This window comes from Zeugodacus cucurbitae, chromosome 3, assembly GCF_028554725.1.
Source record: "Zeugodacus cucurbitae isolate PBARC_wt_2022May chromosome 3, idZeuCucr1.2, whole genome shotgun sequence".
Taxonomy (NCBI): domain Eukaryota; kingdom Metazoa; phylum Arthropoda; class Insecta; order Diptera; family Tephritidae; genus Zeugodacus; species Zeugodacus cucurbitae.
In genome coordinates this window covers 3050790-3069139 of record NC_071668.1, presented here as the reverse complement: position 1 = coordinate 3069139, position 18350 = coordinate 3050790, and the positions used below count along the sequence as shown (strand labels likewise).

General features: G+C 34.9%; 2 protein-coding genes across 4 annotated transcripts; both read left to right on the top strand.

The window, feature by feature from the left end:
* Nucleotides 1-2227: 2227 nt before the first annotated feature.
* Nucleotides 2228-14503, top strand: LOC105213068 (galectin-4). 3 transcript variants are annotated; one of them, XM_011185612.3, is made up of 4 exons: nucleotides 3024-3675; nucleotides 12904-13019; nucleotides 13083-14145; nucleotides 14214-14503. In XM_011185612.3, exons 1-3 carry the CDS (start codon nucleotides 3205-3207, stop codon nucleotides 14095-14097), a joined length of 1602 nt encoding a protein of 533 aa, XP_011183914.2. In that variant the 5' UTR covers nucleotides 3024-3204; the 3' UTR covers nucleotides 14098-14145; nucleotides 14214-14503. The 3 variants fall into 3 exon arrangements, with proteins under 3 accessions (XP_011183916.2, XP_011183914.2, XP_011183915.2); XM_011185614.3 differs by lacking the exons at nucleotides 3024-3675; nucleotides 14214-14503 and adding an exon at nucleotides 2228-2436 and having other exon boundaries at nucleotides 13083-14207; XM_011185613.3 differs by lacking the exons at nucleotides 3024-3675; nucleotides 14214-14503 and adding an exon at nucleotides 6138-8063 and having other exon boundaries at nucleotides 13083-14207.
* Nucleotides 14504-14660: 157 nt separating this feature from the next.
* Nucleotides 14661-17971, top strand: LOC105213080 (galectin-9-like). Its single transcript, XM_011185625.3, has 3 exons — nucleotides 14661-16633; nucleotides 16689-16810; nucleotides 16863-17971. The coding sequence occupies exons 1-3, from the start codon at nucleotides 16535-16537 to the stop codon at nucleotides 17926-17928; spliced, it is 1287 nt and encodes a 428-aa protein (XP_011183927.3). The 5' UTR covers nucleotides 14661-16534; the 3' UTR covers nucleotides 17929-17971.
* Nucleotides 17972-18350: the final 379 nt, after the last annotated feature.

The window sequence follows — 18350 nt, the reverse complement described above, 5'->3', positions numbered from 1 at the left end:
ATATATATATATATTTATATATATTATATTATACCTTTTACTTTGTAAAAAACGTGAATTTTATGCTACAAATACAATGAATTGCTGAACTAAATTCGAAATTGTCTTTATTTAAGGGGACGCCCCCAATTCTCAGTTTAAAAATATCAATTTTTTTTAATATAATTCGAATCTATTACTATTCAAGAATGTTCCTTTAAAATTTCAAGTGAAAATTTCAAAAACTCTTGAAGATATAGTCGATTTATGGTGGAAGCGTCAGGCGACGGCGAGAGTGTCTCAAAACTTTAAACGCGTTTTTCTCGAAACAGTGTTTTTACGACTGGCGCATGAAGTGACTCAAAACCTATTAATCCAATCGGTTCTAAATTTTAAAGCGGTAGTCTGCTTGACAGGCTTCAAAAAACCGATTTTTTTGTTTTGTTTTAAATCTCTACCAAAATTATCCAAGAATATGTCTTTAAAATTCCAGAGGTCAATTCGACATATTTTCGAAGGAAGAGCAGTTTTAGTGGCCGAGCGTCGAGCAGGTGCGAATGCTCAGACAGACCTTTAAAGCGCGTTTTCTCGAGTTTTCATTTTCACAAAAAAAAAAAAAGAAAACGGTGCTGGTGATATCAAAATAATATGTATACGATCGAAAAAACCAAAGTAATCAAGCTTCAGTATTAAATTATCTTCTATTTGAACTAAAAAAGTTGGACAAAAGTATTATTTAAACTACTTGTTTTGCAACTTAAAGTCAATTTTTTTCTTAAAAAAAGTGAATTTATTTTTCAAACTTCGAAAAAATTTGGAATTTTATGACTTCTTCGGTATTTTTTTAGTTCATAAAGAATAAAAAATTAAAAAAAAAAATTTGCTTCGACTGTTTCAGATGCATCGCACGACCTCCATCACCGGCACCGATTTACAAGTGCAGACTCAAGGCGCTCCAGAAAAATACTTACAACTCTGAAAAAATTTCCATAACCGGCACCGATTTACAAGTGCAGACTCCAGGCGCTCCAGAAAAATACTTAAAACTTTGAACAAATTTCAATATTTTTTAATAATAAATATTGTTTTTTAAGCCTTAAATATAGTACACTATTGTCTTAAAATTCCGTTTACCGCAATCATTTTCTTCCCTTTCAAAAAAAAATTGCTAAAAAAACGCTTTTTTTCGACTTCTAAAGCAGACTACTGTCTTAATACGTTATTCTATATGGTATGAACTAGGATAAATCAAATCGTTGAAAATCTTCTTTACTTTTCAACTTAAAAAAAAGGCGTCAAAATTTGAATTCGAGAAGGGGGCGGGGATCCCCTTAAAGCAGAAACTATGTTTTAATGAATTTTATGTCTTTAAAAAAGTAATTATGCTTGTAGATGAGTCCTCATTACAACAATATTTGTATGTAAGCGCTTATCAGCGCACATTTATCAGCACCTTTACCACCCACGCATGTCACGCAACAAACAAAATTTATTTCAACGTGAATTATATAAACAAAAACAAAAGAAAACACTGCGTGAGTAAGTGAAATTAGCCAAAAATATATAAAGCAACGGTCAAACAAAAATAAATGAAATGAAAAATATTTTGCTTCAATGACGATAATATTATATACAAACATACTATAAGTATATATGTACATGCATACATAACTACAAATGCTATATATTCGTATAAGTATACTTCTATGTAGTAGATTCATTGCAAATAAATATGTAAGCAAATTTCTCATGAGTTCCTCTACCAAACATTCAAATAGTCTGCAAGAATTGATCGTCGCGAAAAGAAGTCTATAAAACAGCGTCGTCAGCATTTATCAATATGTGTATAATATAAATTTATTTGAAAAGCATTAGTGCAACTGTGTAAGGGCTAAGCTTTTTTAGCAGCCACGGCTTAATGAAATATTTACTGCAGGCAGTATAAAGTGCAATAAAAAGCAAAAACAAAAAGGCAGTCGCCTTCACAGGTGCGAAAAACTAAAAAAAAAATTACTGCTATCTTACCTTTTCCACAACTTCCATAAATCATGTGTCATAAATTGATGAGTTCGCTTTGATGCAACGATCGCCACACAAAATTGAAACAACAAAGTGCGATAGTGTCGCATTCGATCACCTTGCGCGCTTGCTGAGTAAATATGTACTTAAGTATTTATATTTAAATTAGTCATTGGTGTTATTTTGATTGCGGTTTGTTTAGGTAGCGATAGCCAATGTGATGTTGTGACCGCTTAAAAATAAAAAAAGATAAAATGTGTTAGCTGAGAAAAGAAAAAGTTAAAAAAAAAAACAAAGTAAAAAAATTAATGCGAGAGTTTAACTAAAGCAATCAGAACTAATAATAATAATAACAACAATAAACTACAACAACTAAAAATGCCCTGCTATAATAAATGCCAATCGAGCAATGGCTCAGATGGCGATGATGATAGAAGGGTGAGTACATAAATTGGGTTAAAATTACTAATAAGCAAATATACAATACATTATAATGATTTTTTAATTATTTTTAATAGTGCAAGCTATTTTTCTATTTTTAAAAATTATAAATAACTGAAGCTACATATTATAAATCATATTTTTGATATATTTGTGAGTATCATATAAAACCTATTACTTAATAAGATAGTATTTATTGTTGTTTTATATAAATATATAAAGCTCTCTTATCACTATGTAATAATTGATAAGCCAATACAAACATACATTTTTCAAAAACCACAAAAACAAAAAACGTCATTTTATCAGTAAACCGCTGATATGTTTCACTAATCGATGATAAAGTACAGCTCGTTGTGGGAAGGGGTCATTGTATTTGGTATTTATGACCGAAATAAATTGGGCCATTCATTTTAGTCAGTCGTGCAAGTTCAAGCTGAACGTAACGCAAAATCTACACAAAATACGCGCTTATATACGTACCTACATATTTAGATGACCGTCAGTGCAAACACCTCACCACCCCCTATTGGCGCTCACACCACCACCACCGACTTGGATATACACTACGGCGGGTCCAATTTTTGCTCAGCGTAAGCCAAAAACAAAACAGAATATGATAAACGGCATGTAAGCAAACACAGATGTTGAGCAGAGGTGAGCTAAACGAAAATTAATGGATGGAGACTACACGACCTGAGAGTGAGAAGATACACTGAGTGGGAACTGTGTGAGCAAAAGACAGTTTAAAGCGTAACTTCCATTATGGCCGCACTGGCATTTTGTGTGTGCAGTGCATTCGAGCAGTTCTGTGAATTCGCGGATGCATATGTGCGTTTCGGTTTAAGTGCAAGTAGAAGTTTCCAGTATTTGCGTGCCAAACGTAATCAAATTGAATTTCGACAAAATTGTCGCGCCGTCTGGTTGCAAGAGTTATCCAACAGACACGCATTATCAGTGCGGGTTGTGTACGAGATATTGCGTCGTGTGCGTGTGCCGTTGACTAGTGCCAATTACGTAGATCAGACAATCGCATCAATAAAAGCAGAAATGCATCGACGAGGCATCGATTTTGCCGCTATCGAGGCGTCTGCCGAAGCTTATGAGGCCATTGATAATTTTGCCGTGCAACGCCGGTCCTCAGCGTTCAATGATCACACGGATGGTGGACATCGTGATTTTGAGTTGGTGGATAATTTTGATGACATTGAAGTGCTCAGTGGTGATGAAATAGATGTATGTACCTTCTAATTATGTATATGATAGTGTAGTTGAATGAAGCGTCAATATAGGTTAGTTTTAGTATGACTTGTGTGCAGTTTAACAAATAATTAGCTCATCAGCGAATTTACTGCTTTTGGAATTACGTAGTTGTGCCCAATTTATCTATTTTTAATGTATTGTTAAATACTACACCCCTCAAGCAGTTACAATCAGCTTTTTTTTGACACTCATATGATTTGTACAAATTTGTTTTTGTTTCTATTCGTTTCTTATTTTTGTTGGTGTGATAAACGTCAAATTATTCATTTCCTTTGTGATATTTTTGTTCGTAAAGGTGCTGCCATATTTGCGAAAAATTAAAAAAATCAGAGAAAATTAGTTTCCTCTATTAAATTTAAATTATATATTAAATAGTTAAAATAAAATAAATATCTATATATATTTATATTATAAAGTGTATATATGCAATATTTTATACGATTTTTTTTTTTGTGTTTTCGGACAAGCACCATTTAAACAATGGTAATACTAAATTTTTAACATACTTTTAGGGGAGTAAAACAAGAAACACCTGGTATGAGAATAATGTGTAGTTTTGTTTGTCGAAGTATTGGTAAATAGAATAAATATTTAAAAAGAGGATATAGAAAATACCGTTATTCGATGGAAATACCGTTATATTAACAGTACTGCTTTCAACAATTTTTATATATTTATGAATCCTTCTAAGAAACAAAATAAAGACACAATCCCTGACCTTTCACACTTGTTGCTTAAGAACCACCCACTCACCGCAACTCCTTGTGTTGTTGTTTCTTTAATTAAAAGTGGTTGAAAAAACCCCAATCTATAAAAAACATAAAAAGAGACTGACAGCAGACTGATAAGAGCAAGACGCCAACAGGGCAACAGCATGAGTTGGTGACCGCGCAAAACAAAGCGAGGTCTGAAGAGCTTTCTTATCAGCTAGTAAACAGTTTACAAGGAGAGATATATGTATACTACACACACATACCGACATATACAGATAGCTACACCTACAAATGCACAACAAGACCTGTGAAGCGTTAGTTCTCTGAGCGCGTTTAGAGATGGGAGAGCTTGTTATAAAAAATTAGAGCATGTAGTTTTTTATACATATAACTATAATATATATTTTAAGCAAAAACATTTGATGTAGATATGTATGCAAGAGATACTTGTTGTTCTAAACTATGTAATACGTGAGAATATTAGAATTACAATCAAAACAACAGTGAAAACAAGTACTCATTACCATATTTAATAGTTGTAAATGAATTTGTTTTGATTTTGTACGCTACATTCGGTATTCAAGAATTCTGAAACTTAAAAATTAAAAAAAAAAAAATTAAAAAAATTTAAATAATACCAAAAATGTCCTAACTAGAAAATTTTTATTTTTGAAAAAATATATCCCAAAATAAAATACATTAAATATTTACCGCTACAACTATTTATCACAATTAATCTCTCGAAATTACATTATTAATTTTGCTGGGTACAAATTAATAGACCTCTTTCACTAAAACAATTAAATGTAAAAAGTTGGTTTTGAAAAGTTCGAAAATAGTATTTAAACTTCAAAATTTCATATAGTCTATTATGAGAGATTTTAAGTTAAAAATCTGGAGAGAGAGAGAAAAATAACGGAAAGTTTAAAACATCCGATGATTTTTTTTTTTATTTTTTATTATGTTAATATACTCGTACATCCCCCTGAAACTGCATTCACTGCTTAATCTGTATATAGCATTTGTTAAAAGCACCTTCATACCTTCGTGAATTCTTGGCCAAAACCGATACTGTAACGATCCCTAACGATGCCTCCATATCTCAAAATTTTTTGAATTTTTCTTATTTTCAAAAAGAAAGATAATCTTAAAGGGCTGTCGTTTTACAAGCATACCAGAAATTATTGACACCTAAATCGCTAAAGAATATCCCAAAAATCGAGTTTGAGAAGTGTTTCGACGATTGAAAAAAGAGCTGGCATAAGTGCATACTTTCGATTGGGAGCTATTTTGAAGGCGGCAATATTAATGTAGACGAATAAATAAATATTAAAAAAAAAAATACCGTTATTTTTTTATTTTCAAAATTTCCAAAATAGTGATTCAAAATAAAATTTTCTTCTGAAAGTAGGGTATCATAAAGTCGTTCTGCTTCGTATTTACCGCTCAACCATCTCATACTGTTGGAAAGGGTTGTTCCACTTACCTATTTCACTGAGTGTGTATGTATGTATGTGTTATTGCAAGCATGTAGGTAGCTTGCTCGCAGTAAGAGATCTGAATAAGTGAAGCTTTTCGCTGTTGTCTAACAGCTTTTCGTCTCATTGCTACCGTAGCCAACGTTGTGCTCAATATACGCACACACATACAAAGATACATACAGACAGACATTGAATTGAACAGCCCGCTCCACATGGGAGCTGCTCAATGCGCAACAAAACGATTATCTTCAGTCAAGTCGCGTATTTGTATGACAAAACATGTCGTAAACGCAAAAGGAAAGCATGAAATCAACAACAACAATAGCAACAATAAAGCTGACGAATAACACAACAAGAATTTTGACAACAATTAGTCGAATTTTATAGTAGCAAATTTAATAGAAATACTCGAGTGTACACGTGTGGATTTAGTGAATTTTAGAATAGCAAACGAATTTTGTAATGCGAGGCGACTGATGAATTGTGAAGCATAGCGCATTAAAAGTAAAACGAAAATACATAAATGTTGAGGCGTCACAGGGCCAAATGAAATGGCAATCGATTTTTTATTTTTCGATGATGACGATTTCGCAGCCAAACTTGGTGGAACTCGGTGGAAGGTGAATGCGAAAACAAACCTCGAGCACACGAGGCGAGACTGTGATCAAATCAAAATAAGAAACTTTTAAGCGGTAGTTAACTTTTTTGCAACTTTTCAAGCGCGTAGTTAGAACATTTCTGCAATCAATTTTTACATGTGTGTGTGTGCCACGCCTTTTAACTAAATTTTGAAAATATATTAAAAAAAATTATAGCGAATGAAATCAAAACATTGAAAAACGGCTCAAATTACCTAGTAAAACCGCTAAAATATATTTAGTGAACAGCTGTACAAAAACAGCAGCAACAACAACAACACACTTTGCAATATTGTTTCTCGATTTGTTGATATTAACAAGTGGAAGATAAACAAAATAGAAAAAAAACCACACATAAATGACTAACACAAATGTTCGTTAACTTTATTAGCGCACAATAAAGTATATACGCAGCACAGCTATTACAACAACAACAACAACAACAACAACAACAACAACAACAATTGATAAAATAAATAAAAAACAAAAAAAAAACATATGTAAATGACAAGATCAAGCAGGCAGGCAGACAGCGCCAATGCAAGTCCAATAGGTGAGAATAACATTGCAAAGCGGAAAGCGAAAGAAATTTATTGTTGTATTTATTGTTGTACGTGAGAGTCGATTGAAAGCGAGCCGGCAAGCGCTGAGGCTGTGATTCATGCAATGCCAAAGCGTTTGTGAATTTTTCGAATATTTGGCAGGTTGTGATTGCTTTATGAGCCACTACACAGACGCTTGTGCTTGAAAAGAAAAGTTGATAAACGTTCTTGAGTTCAGTAAAACAAAAGCTTGAAAGTATTGAAAGAAAGAGTTAACCAACAAAGTGATAACAACAACAATGAACTTGTATGCCTTTAATTCGGTGGAAAAAAGTAAATTTCATATTTATTGACGCATATGCGGCTTAACACGAAGACGCAATTACTGGCTGACTACAAAAATAAACAAAAGCCAGTTGTTAACACGCCAAAAACAACATTTTTGTTGTCAGCAGAGCATAAGTGGAGAAAAGGCGGTTTTCAGCGCCCGTATGCCCAGACTACAAAGCAACTTGGTTGCCAGTGGAAATCAAAAGAAAATAAAAAAAATTGTGTTGTCTGCCACTCGTACTCGCACTTAGAACTGTAGATATACATACATACATACACAAAAAATATAAAGAAAGTCCTTCACTTCAACGATTTTATGCAGCTGTTCTACTTTTGAGTTCCAAAGCCTAAGTGAATGCGTGTTTTTAGCTTCTACAACAAAATAAAACAAAAATATTACAAAAACAACAACAAAAATTTAAATACAAAAACAACAACAAAAATTTAAATACAAAAACAACAAAAAAAATTTAAATACCAAACAACAATAAATTTTTAAAGAATAGTAAACATTTTTTAAATAATTTTCGTAAATTTTAAAATAATCTTAATAATTTTTTAAAACAATCTTAGTAAATTTTTAAAATGTGTTTTCGCGGTATTTTCGATTGCCTCTTCGGCTGTTGTAAGTCGAACAGCACACATGGTCTAAATGAGGTAAGCTGCAAGTATGGATATTTGCCACACTATACCAGATAAAACAACAACAAGTGTTACTCTAAACCTAGTTAGTCAACTAGTACTTGCTTATTATTTATAATGATTTGATTGCATGCTGCTGTGATAGAAATGTGATAGAAAGTTTCATTTGCCACAAACACTTAATTTCAGCTCAACGGTCGACACAAGTGTTCGACGTAATTAAAACTTTTCAAATAACGGTATTTCTAGTAATAATTAATTTCTATGTACAATAATTTGCAATATAATGTCTATTTTAAATACAACATTGAGGTTAGGTTAGTGGTGCCCAACCAGCACAACTGCATAGAATAAAGGTGACTATATATGATCGAGACTGATTATAGTTCATACTATAAATAGTGTCAAACAATGCTATGGACGTTCATAAAGCACAGACTGTTGCTTGTCTGTGTCCATCGGCCATCTTCTTCTTTTTTGAGAAATTAGCTGAGGTTCAGTATACGCCCTGACAACCCAATGCAGGTGTGTTCTGAGATTATAGTGTGATATATTGTCTTCGATTATATTGTAGAAGCATTTGCATTATTAATTATGATCTTCTCATACCAAGTTTACCTATTAATATTCCGCACACTGTACACAGCACATAAATAATGGAGAACGTGTGCGCTGCCAGTCGAACTGTGATATGTCGAGATGACGACATTAGCGTTTAACAATAAAATGAATGCAAAATATAATACTAAAATTAGATAAACAACAAATACATATTCAGATGAATTAAATATATATTTTTTTTCACTCGCAATGACATTGTACCGGGTTAATATGAGTAGGATATACATATGTATATACTTTATATGTAATTGTTGCTGCATTTTGCGCAATTGTGTTTGAATGCTAAATTGCTAAAACAAATCTCTTTACATAGTATTTAAATGTGTGTGTGAATTTGCTATGCAATTCAGAAAATAATTTGTTGTACATAAATTGTGTATTACTTATTGAAATGCTAGTTGACTCATTCCATTTTAACTCATTTCTCGTCTTAGCCCGAAAACGAGGTGTATTCAAAAAATAACGGGAATTTTCGTTTTTTTAAATAAATATTTATTCATTCGTCTACATTAATGTTGTTGCTTTCAAAATAGTCCCAAGTCGATGTTATGCATCTCTACCAGCGCTTCTACGAATCATCGAAACACATCTCAAACTCGATTTTTGGGATAGGCATTGTTCCAAAAGTCCCACGAAGTCACGTCTGGCGAATACGGAGGGTGGGGCACCGTTACAGTATTGTTTTTGACCAAGAATTCACGAACACAAGAAAATGTGAGCTTCTATAAAGCGAAAATCGCCATAAAACACGTCTAACATTAGCGGCTGCTACTGACAAATTAAGCAATGAATACAGCTGAAAATGTTGTCGTACTTTAGGTTCAGGTACATTAACATAATAAAAAAAAACTTTGACAATTAGAAATTGTCAAATTCCCCTTTTTTTTGAACACACCTCATATGAAAAGCTGATGTTTACCCGCAAAGGCGGTACCGTTTGCTAATTGTCAATAAACAATTCCCGTTTCGAATTCATGGTATTGACATCAATTAGTTAAGGCAGTAGTCTGCTTTACAGGCTTCAAAAAATCGATTTTTTTGTTTTATTTTGTTTGAAATCTCTTCTAAAACTATCCAAGAATATGTCTCTAAAATTCCAGAGGCCAATTCGACATATTTTCGAAGCTAGAGCAGTTTTAGTGGCCGAGCGTCGAGTAGGTGCGAATGCTCAGGCAGACTTTAAAGCGCGTTTTCTCGAGTTTTCATTTTAAAAAGTGTTAGAAAACGGTGCTGGCGATAGCAAAAAGAATATATGTCCGATCGAAAAACACCAAAGTGATCTAGCTTCAATATTAAATTATCTTCTATTTAAACTAAAAAAGTTGGACAAAAGTATTATTTAAACGACTTGTTTTGCAACTTAAAGTCAATTTTTTTTCTTAAAAAAGTGAATTTTTTTTCAAACTTCGAAAAAATTTGGAATTTTATAACTTCTTCGGTATTTTTTTAGTTCATAAAGAAAAGGAACTTATAAAAATTAAAAAAAAACAAATTTGGTTCGACTGTTTCAGATGCATCGCACGACCTCCATCCCATCCGACTCCAGGCGCTCCAGAAAAATACTTACAACTTTGAAAAAATTTCAATATTTTTTAATAATAAATATTGTTTTTTAAGCCTTAAATATAGTACACTATCGTCTTAAAATTCCGTTCACCGCAATCATTTCCTTCCCTTTCAAAAAATTTGCTAAAAAAACGCTGTTTTTTCGGCTTCTAAAGCAGACTACTGCCTTAAGTTGCCTAGTATAGTAAAACTACTTCAGTGAAGCAAAGCAAAGCAAAGTTCTATAGTAGTTGGGTATAAGACATGTTCGTAGTCAAATCGAACTGAATTCAGGAAAATTTCATACAAATACTTTATAGTGTTTTTAGACAGCCAAATAAATTGATCAATTAAAATTTGTATTGAGAAACCCTTTTTTGCCTTTTATACTGCCGGCTACTCGATAACCGATCAGCTGTGATACAGTTTTCTTTTTGCTTTTCATAAGAAGTTGTTAAATTTCATCAGGTGATTAATATTTTTGCATTTCATTTTCAATGCATTTTATTTTGTATGATAAATCGATCTTAATAAGCGTTTTAATCGAGCAGAGGCCGCTTAATTGATCAATTAGCTCCTGTGTAAAAAGCTATTATGGAGCACCCTGTATAAAAAATAATTTATGTACTTATATTCGTATAAATAATCCTTCCGTATAAGTCTTGTAAATATTTTTGGATTGGCAAAATCTACAATTTGTATGCTAATCACATTAACCTGCGTTTATTATACATATATATCTATGTATATTAATATCTATATAGACGTATATGTTTGTTTTATAAGGCTTTATATTAAGACACAACATTGTCAATCAAATTCTTGCCACACCCAAAAGCTTTCAACCATTTTTTCTCAATTAATTCAATGACAATATAAATTTCTTTAATTAAATTTTGCAATTAACATATATGTATATAATTGATGTACATGTAAATACATATACAGATGTACTCTTATGTATGTATATTAACTCATATTTAAGACAGATATTTCTATTAAATATTCAAGCCATTAGATAATTTCTCAGTACTATATAATATTCACTTGCTCTTTCCCACTGTCTTCTTCAAACTACATATGTACATATAATTAGGTATATATGTATGTATGTATGTATATACAAACACCTTAATTGTTTGCTGTTATTTTTCCACTTGTTATCCATTAGCAACAGTTCAATTAGTTAACATTAGCGATTTAGTCGAACTTCTTAAACTAAATATTTACACTGAAGATGCCAACAAAGGCTTCATTACATGTCAGTTGCTGTCATTATGAATATATTTAGACTTATGCATACATACAAACACACAAATAAAGGTATGTCAGACATAATTGAATATTTATTATAACAAACTGCAAACAATTGGCACATAAACAATATTACATATGTCTCTGTTAGTATGTACGTATGTTGAACACGCAGTAATTGCCACACCAAATTGGGTGTTCACGGGGTCAAAGCGAAATTTTTGTGCGCTGATGAAATGTTTTCGACTGCCATGAGTTACTCACGTAATGCTGGCTGGATTGCCTAAATTTGTCGCTGTTGTTTTTTCCATTAAATTGGGTTACCACCTAGTGGGTGAATGTACTAAAATTATTTGTAATACAACTTTTATATTTTATGGAATCATACCTCAAAACTGGAAATCAAAAATGAATTATGTACATAGTAATCCCACTGTTTAACGGGGTCGGACCAAAGGGAAAGGGGTGTTAGATGAGTAGGGTTCGTTGGGCATGCAAAAAGGTGGTTAGTGTCATGCGGGGACTCATTGCATGCAGGAAATGTATTTTGTATGCCAGGGTTCAGTCTGTATAAGTAGGAGTTAAACCTGCTACAATATCCAGATCGACTGCAACTCCCACTGCAGCCGGTGTTAAGTTACCGGAGTTGACCCGGATTTTATCCGGTCAAGGGCTGCCCTTTCGATGATCTAACCCTGTTAGGATCGGTAAATACTAAAGTTCAAGGGGTCGAGAAGAGATGTTAGGTAGAAATAAGATCCTTCTACGAATATATATCGCAAAGAGAGGCTTTTCAATTGATTTCTCGAATTACTACATCAAAAATATTCGGAATTATATGCGATACCGAAAGCGGTTCTACCTTTACGAAGCGTCAAATCCTTATATCTTAATGTTTGAAGGTTCACTAATTAAAGATTTAAAACTTTATCGGGTTTAACCCACTCAAGTTTTAGGTATTTATAGAACTTGTGGAGCTAAGTAAGAACCGTGATAACTACTGATCTAGTGACCTAAATGAATCTGACCTAATACTTGAGAACTGTTTATGATAGCCAATTTAAAAGAACTTAACTAAATGGGGTACATCTTTGTAGGGATTCGTTTTGTAAGCTTTTGCGTAACTTGGCGATAAAAACAAGGGTCAAGTTATAGAAATATGTTCACCCGGAGGTTTCTGTAACAAGCTTTTCTCCGATTCCACATTTGAACAGCAAAATACATATGTAAATGATTACAAATCTGTTGGTGAATGTCAAACATAAATAAAAAATGTATTTTTACAACAATTTATTGTTTTACTTCTGTTGGGCGTAATGTTTCGTCTGATTGTAAACTATCGCAAAGCATGTTGACAACTGATTTTATTACACTTAATTAAAGCACATAAGCCCAGTTAACAGTTATGTTACATAATTTTTTCTTTCGATTCCAGAGCTCCTTCTACGACTATGTGGAACCGTTGCCCGTGTACCAAAATGAGAAGATCGGCAATCTGAAGGAGGGCCTCAGCTTCACAGTGACCGGTAACATTTTGCTCAACTGCGAGCGGTAAGTGTCTGACACAGCAAGAGCTCTCAACCTAAGAATACTACATATTCGCTTGCATTACAGATTTTCGATAAATTTCGTCATTGAGAACTCCACACGCGACGTCGCGTTGCACATCAATCCACGGCTGCCGCAGAATTACATCGTGCGCAACACGAAGGTGAAAGGCGTCTGGGGCAAGGAAGAGGTCTCGTCAGCACTGCCATTCTCACTGCATCGCGGCAGCAAATTCGCCATCCAGATCTTCATAACCGATAGCGATTATCTGATTTCGGTGAATGGCATACACTTCGCCAAGTATGCGCATCGTTTGCCCTACACGTCGGTGTCGACGATAGAGGTGAAGGGCGATGTAGAGGACGTGAGCATGGAGCGCGGCGATGTGGAATGCTACCCGGAGCACATACCCGGCTTCAATCCCAAAGAGATACGCACAGCGTTGGACATATTCGACGAGCAGCCCAACGGCGACAAGTCAGTGCTCATGCCATACGACGAAGTGGACAGCTCGAATTTGGATTGGGCACCGTTGGGCATAAAGAGCTCGATTGCCTTAATGAAGAATATCGCTTGTGGCATACCGCTGCCTTACTATGGACTGCTGCCGGCTGATTCGTTGAAAGTGGGGCGCTGTCTACAGATTGTGGGACGCGTGAAATTGCTGCCGCAATCGTTCTACATCAATCTGCAGAAGGGACAAAACTATTGGCCACATCCGATCATCGCATTTCATTTCAATCCACGCTTCTCCAAGCAGAGCGGCGCCATCGGCAAGGCGATCGTGTGTCGGAATGCCTGGTTCAATGGCGCTTGGGCGGATGAGGAACGCTCCGAATTGGATACGGACTTTCGACCGGGCAAAACCTTCCGTTTGGCCATCGTGTGTGCGGAGAATGCGTTCGAGGTCTATTTGAATGAGAAGCTCATAACGGACTTCAAATACCGCATCAAACCGGATGTGGTGGACACGGTCTACATACAGGGTGATATTAAATTGCGCAGTGTGGTGCTGCTCACGAATCTGTCGCCGAAGGGCACAAGACGCATTTACACAAATCCACTATTCAGATACAACTAATGAACGGTTCCGGGGTATATGGTGTGAACGAAGCGAACCAAAGTGAAAGTGAGTGTGGGACATATAAAGTTCAGTGCGCGAATAATTAAAAGAAATTATTTTTTTGCCCTTTCAAGTTGCTCTCTGCGGTTTGCGGTAACTGCATGGTCCCTGAGTACCTATATAGGAGAGGTGTAGCGCTTTTGTCGTCGGCGCAGCAACCATATTTGATATGGACTTGCGTATAGTTTTTTTTCTTAATATTTAAGTCTTATTTTAGCTTTTTCACATCTGTATATTTTGTATAATCTCGCTGTAAAGTTCTTTTACTATTATTTAGTAGTTTAGTTGTTCGACACCCACACTAAATCAAAGATTAGTCTATTGTTTATTGTATAAAATAAAAAAACACAAATTGTTGCAATTTCCTGTTTCATGTTACCGTTAGTCCTTTTAAGCCAATGCAAATATTGAATAAAGACAACAACAATATTTTTAAAATTATACTCAAAATCTAACTCGCTGTTAAAATTAATTTTCCGAGACAATAATTAACATAGTCAATGTATTTAGACGAATGGCCAGTTAGTCGACAAAGGCGTCAGTTGGTCTAGTGCGTACATATACCTACATGTATGTAGGTATGTCTGTATGTATTGGAATTCGTTATAAATGTTTGTTTTGAAAATTTCGTGCTCTAAACTTAAAGTTACCTTAATGGATTTGTGATGTTTTACTCTAATTGCAAACTAAATTAAGAAAAAAGAATAAAAAAAATTTTGAAAAATTATAAACCGATTGCAAACTTTATATACTCTACATATATATTATATATCTGTTGTATTTCTAATCGTTAGTCTTCAATAAATATGCTATGTACCAATTTAAATATACACTATGTACTAATAAATATATACTACATTAGCTTGAGATGCGCTGAAATATGGAATATTTGAAAATCTTATTAATATTTTTTTTTGTAAAAATGTGTTGCTATACGAGGTAAATAAAGATAATTACTTGAAAGAATATTTAAAATGGAGAATATCGTGTTTAATGGGGGTTATACATATATTCTGGTGACATACTTGTGGCGCGCAGCATCCTGTAGAGTCTCAATTGTCATAAATAGATCAAAAAAATAAAAATACTCCGTTAAAACGGATACTCTCACAAAAATAACGGAAATTGTAACAGGGTGTACAAAGTGCGCAAAAATATACGGTTTGTGTCTCGGCTAAGTAAAATAATACATTTCTTAGAGTTGCCGAATTTTCGTTCATTCACATTCTGGTGAATGCTCCACAATCAGCGATATGTGCTTACCCACTAGGAAAATTTGTTCGTTACGAAAATAATCATGCTATCTGTCAGTATACAAAAAGTTGGATTTCTGTATTTTTAGTCCTCAGACCCGCTTTTTGATACTATTTATATTATATAAGGTTTCCCGGCGTCATAACTAATAAATACGTATAAATGATTCTAAAGGTAAATATGTATGGAAGGCGCCATCGAAGAGACACACATAATAGAGCGTCAATCAGTTTTGTGAAACTGGAAGCTTGGGTCATCTCTAAGACTTCGAGATCTATAGTGTTATCACCTACATTCTTGTGAATTCTGTTTTTTTCGGTTCGGAACTACTTAAACCCTCAAAGAATGCCTTGCCGGAGCCGAGTAGTAGTGCGATTTTTCACGAATGGTTCAAAACTCTAAAAGAAGATTGGTCTGGAAATCTATTTTACCAAACTCGTTGACAGCTTTGAACTCCTGTAGCGGGGTTTCAAGTGGAAGTGGCTGAAATAAGGAATAGGATCTACTGTTTCGACTTACTTTCTTTCAGGGAGTTAAGCTGGTTAGGAATAACTGTATCAGCCTGGATAAGGAAGCGAAACGTATGGGTCTGTTAGTAAACGAGAACAAGACAAAATAGCTCCTGTCATCAAACAAACAGTCAGCGCATTCGCGGCTTGATTCTCACGTCGCCATTGACAGTCATAACTTTGAAGTCGTCTGTCTTGGAACCAGCATTAATACAAACAACAATGTCACTCTTGAAATCCAACGCAGCATCAGTCTTGCCAACAGGTGCTACTTTGGATTGAGTAGACAATAGAAAAAAGTCCTCTTTAGACCAACAAGTGCCAAACTCTACAAGACACTCATCATTCCCGTCCTACTTTATGGTGCAGAAGTATGGACGATGTCAACAACCGATGAAACGGCAATTTTTCCAACTCCTTGATTAACTAAAATCGTTTGAGCGATAGATGCGACATTAAGTCATCATAAACATAAAAGTCTTATACTAATTCGGAGACTAAGGTTGATTCACCTTGACTCTCATTTCAACCACGAAGCAAATTATTTGGCTTTATTCGGCCGAAATTTAGAGACTTCTTCAATTACAAAAAAATCGATTTCTGTTCATCTACGTTAAACTCAATATTTTATCATGCAACTGGAAGTTCTATCGACTCTCCCATCGCTCAACTGTCAATTCGTGATAATAATGGGAAATACCTACACTTCAACGAATCGGGCGACTCTTGATGTAAAATGACTTATATTTTTTCTCGCAAAATAATTGAAAATGTGTTTAATCTTAGTATAACGAATTCGACTATGTCATAGAGGAATCGGAGCCTGTTTACCAAACACACGAGCTTGGAGAACTTAAAGAGGGCGTTTGCTTCAGAGTTACCGGTAAAATACTGTTAACATGTGAACGGTACGTGTCGAAGTCATTGTGAAAATCCCAATAATTTCTATACCATTCGCAGCTTCTACATCAATTTTCTATTGGATAATAAAGCGGGCGATGTGGCGCTACACCTTAATGCGCGTCTACCGCAGAATTATATTGTGCGCAACAGTCGAATTCGGAAAAAATGGCAAGTTGAGCAGAACACCTCCGCGATACCGTTCACATTGCGACGTGGCACACGATTCCTCATACAGTTCCTAATCACGGAGACCGCCTTTCTCATATCCGTGAACGGTTTTCATTTCTCCACCTACGAACATTGCTTGCCATATCATTTGATCAGCTCTGTGGTGGTGCAAGGTGATGTCACAGATGTCGACGTCACACATTCGGAGGTCGACACATATCCCGATCGCATCGATATCATAAGACCCGTGGAAGTAACAGTGAAAAGAACGCTCGGCGCTTTACGCTCAACTAGATCTGGATATGCTGAGCTGACCACAAGGAGTGCAAGTTGGCGTTTTAGCATGGTATTGAAAGCATTACATTGGCAGGGTGAAATATCGGCACCCTATCTGGGTAGTTTGCCAAAGAGTATTATGAAGCCGGGTCGTTTCCTCAAGATCGAGGGACGTGTGAAGTTATTACCAATGTCGTTCTATATCAACTTACAAAATGGCGTTTACTTTTGGCCACATCCGATTGTCGCTTTTCATTTCGGTCCACATTTTCTCCATAGACAAGAGAACATATCGAAAGCGCAAATTGTTCGTTGCGCCTGGTATGATGGCGAATGGTCACCTGAGGAATGTTCGGATATTGATACGGAATTTCTACCGGGTAAAAGTTTTCGGTTGGTCATTGTATGTATGGAACATGCCTACGAGGTGTATTTAAATGGCAAATATCTGCTCGAATTCCGGTATCACATGCGACCAGAAGTGGTGGATACGGTGTACATACGTGGCGATGTCAAGCTAAACTGGGTGTCACTGCATAGCAATATCGATGATGATGGCAACAAACTACGGTTATTTACCGAAAATTTTATTTTAAATAGGCGCTCTACAAGTTCCTCTCAGTCTAGAAGAGAGACTTACAATAGTATCACTTTCAATCCTTCGACAGATGCTTCGTAAATAAATGTTAAGAAATATTTCGATGTGCGGCGTTTTAATGATCTTTCAATCTCTATAGGAAAGACTAAATTTCGATCTTCATTAAGTAAGCACGTCCTGGTTTTGGATTTCCGCGACTTGGGCATGATCACTTTGGTCTGGAATTCCTTAATAGTTTATGGACTCTCAAATTTCAACTCATAACATTTGTGAATTTAGATTCTTATATTCTAAGAACCGAGCGGAATCTGTTCTGATTTTCCAAGTAGGACGATGAAATACAATAAAATCGGTGACAGTTTGCTAAGTGTTCCTCTGATAATTCGTCATAGCAAGTTGAATTCGAACCCACAAAAAGCGCTTGTAAAATCCAAAACTTACGAGCTTAAGGCTGTCTTTATCATGGTAGTATTTGAACCGAGCTATGAGTCCTCTACCTTAGA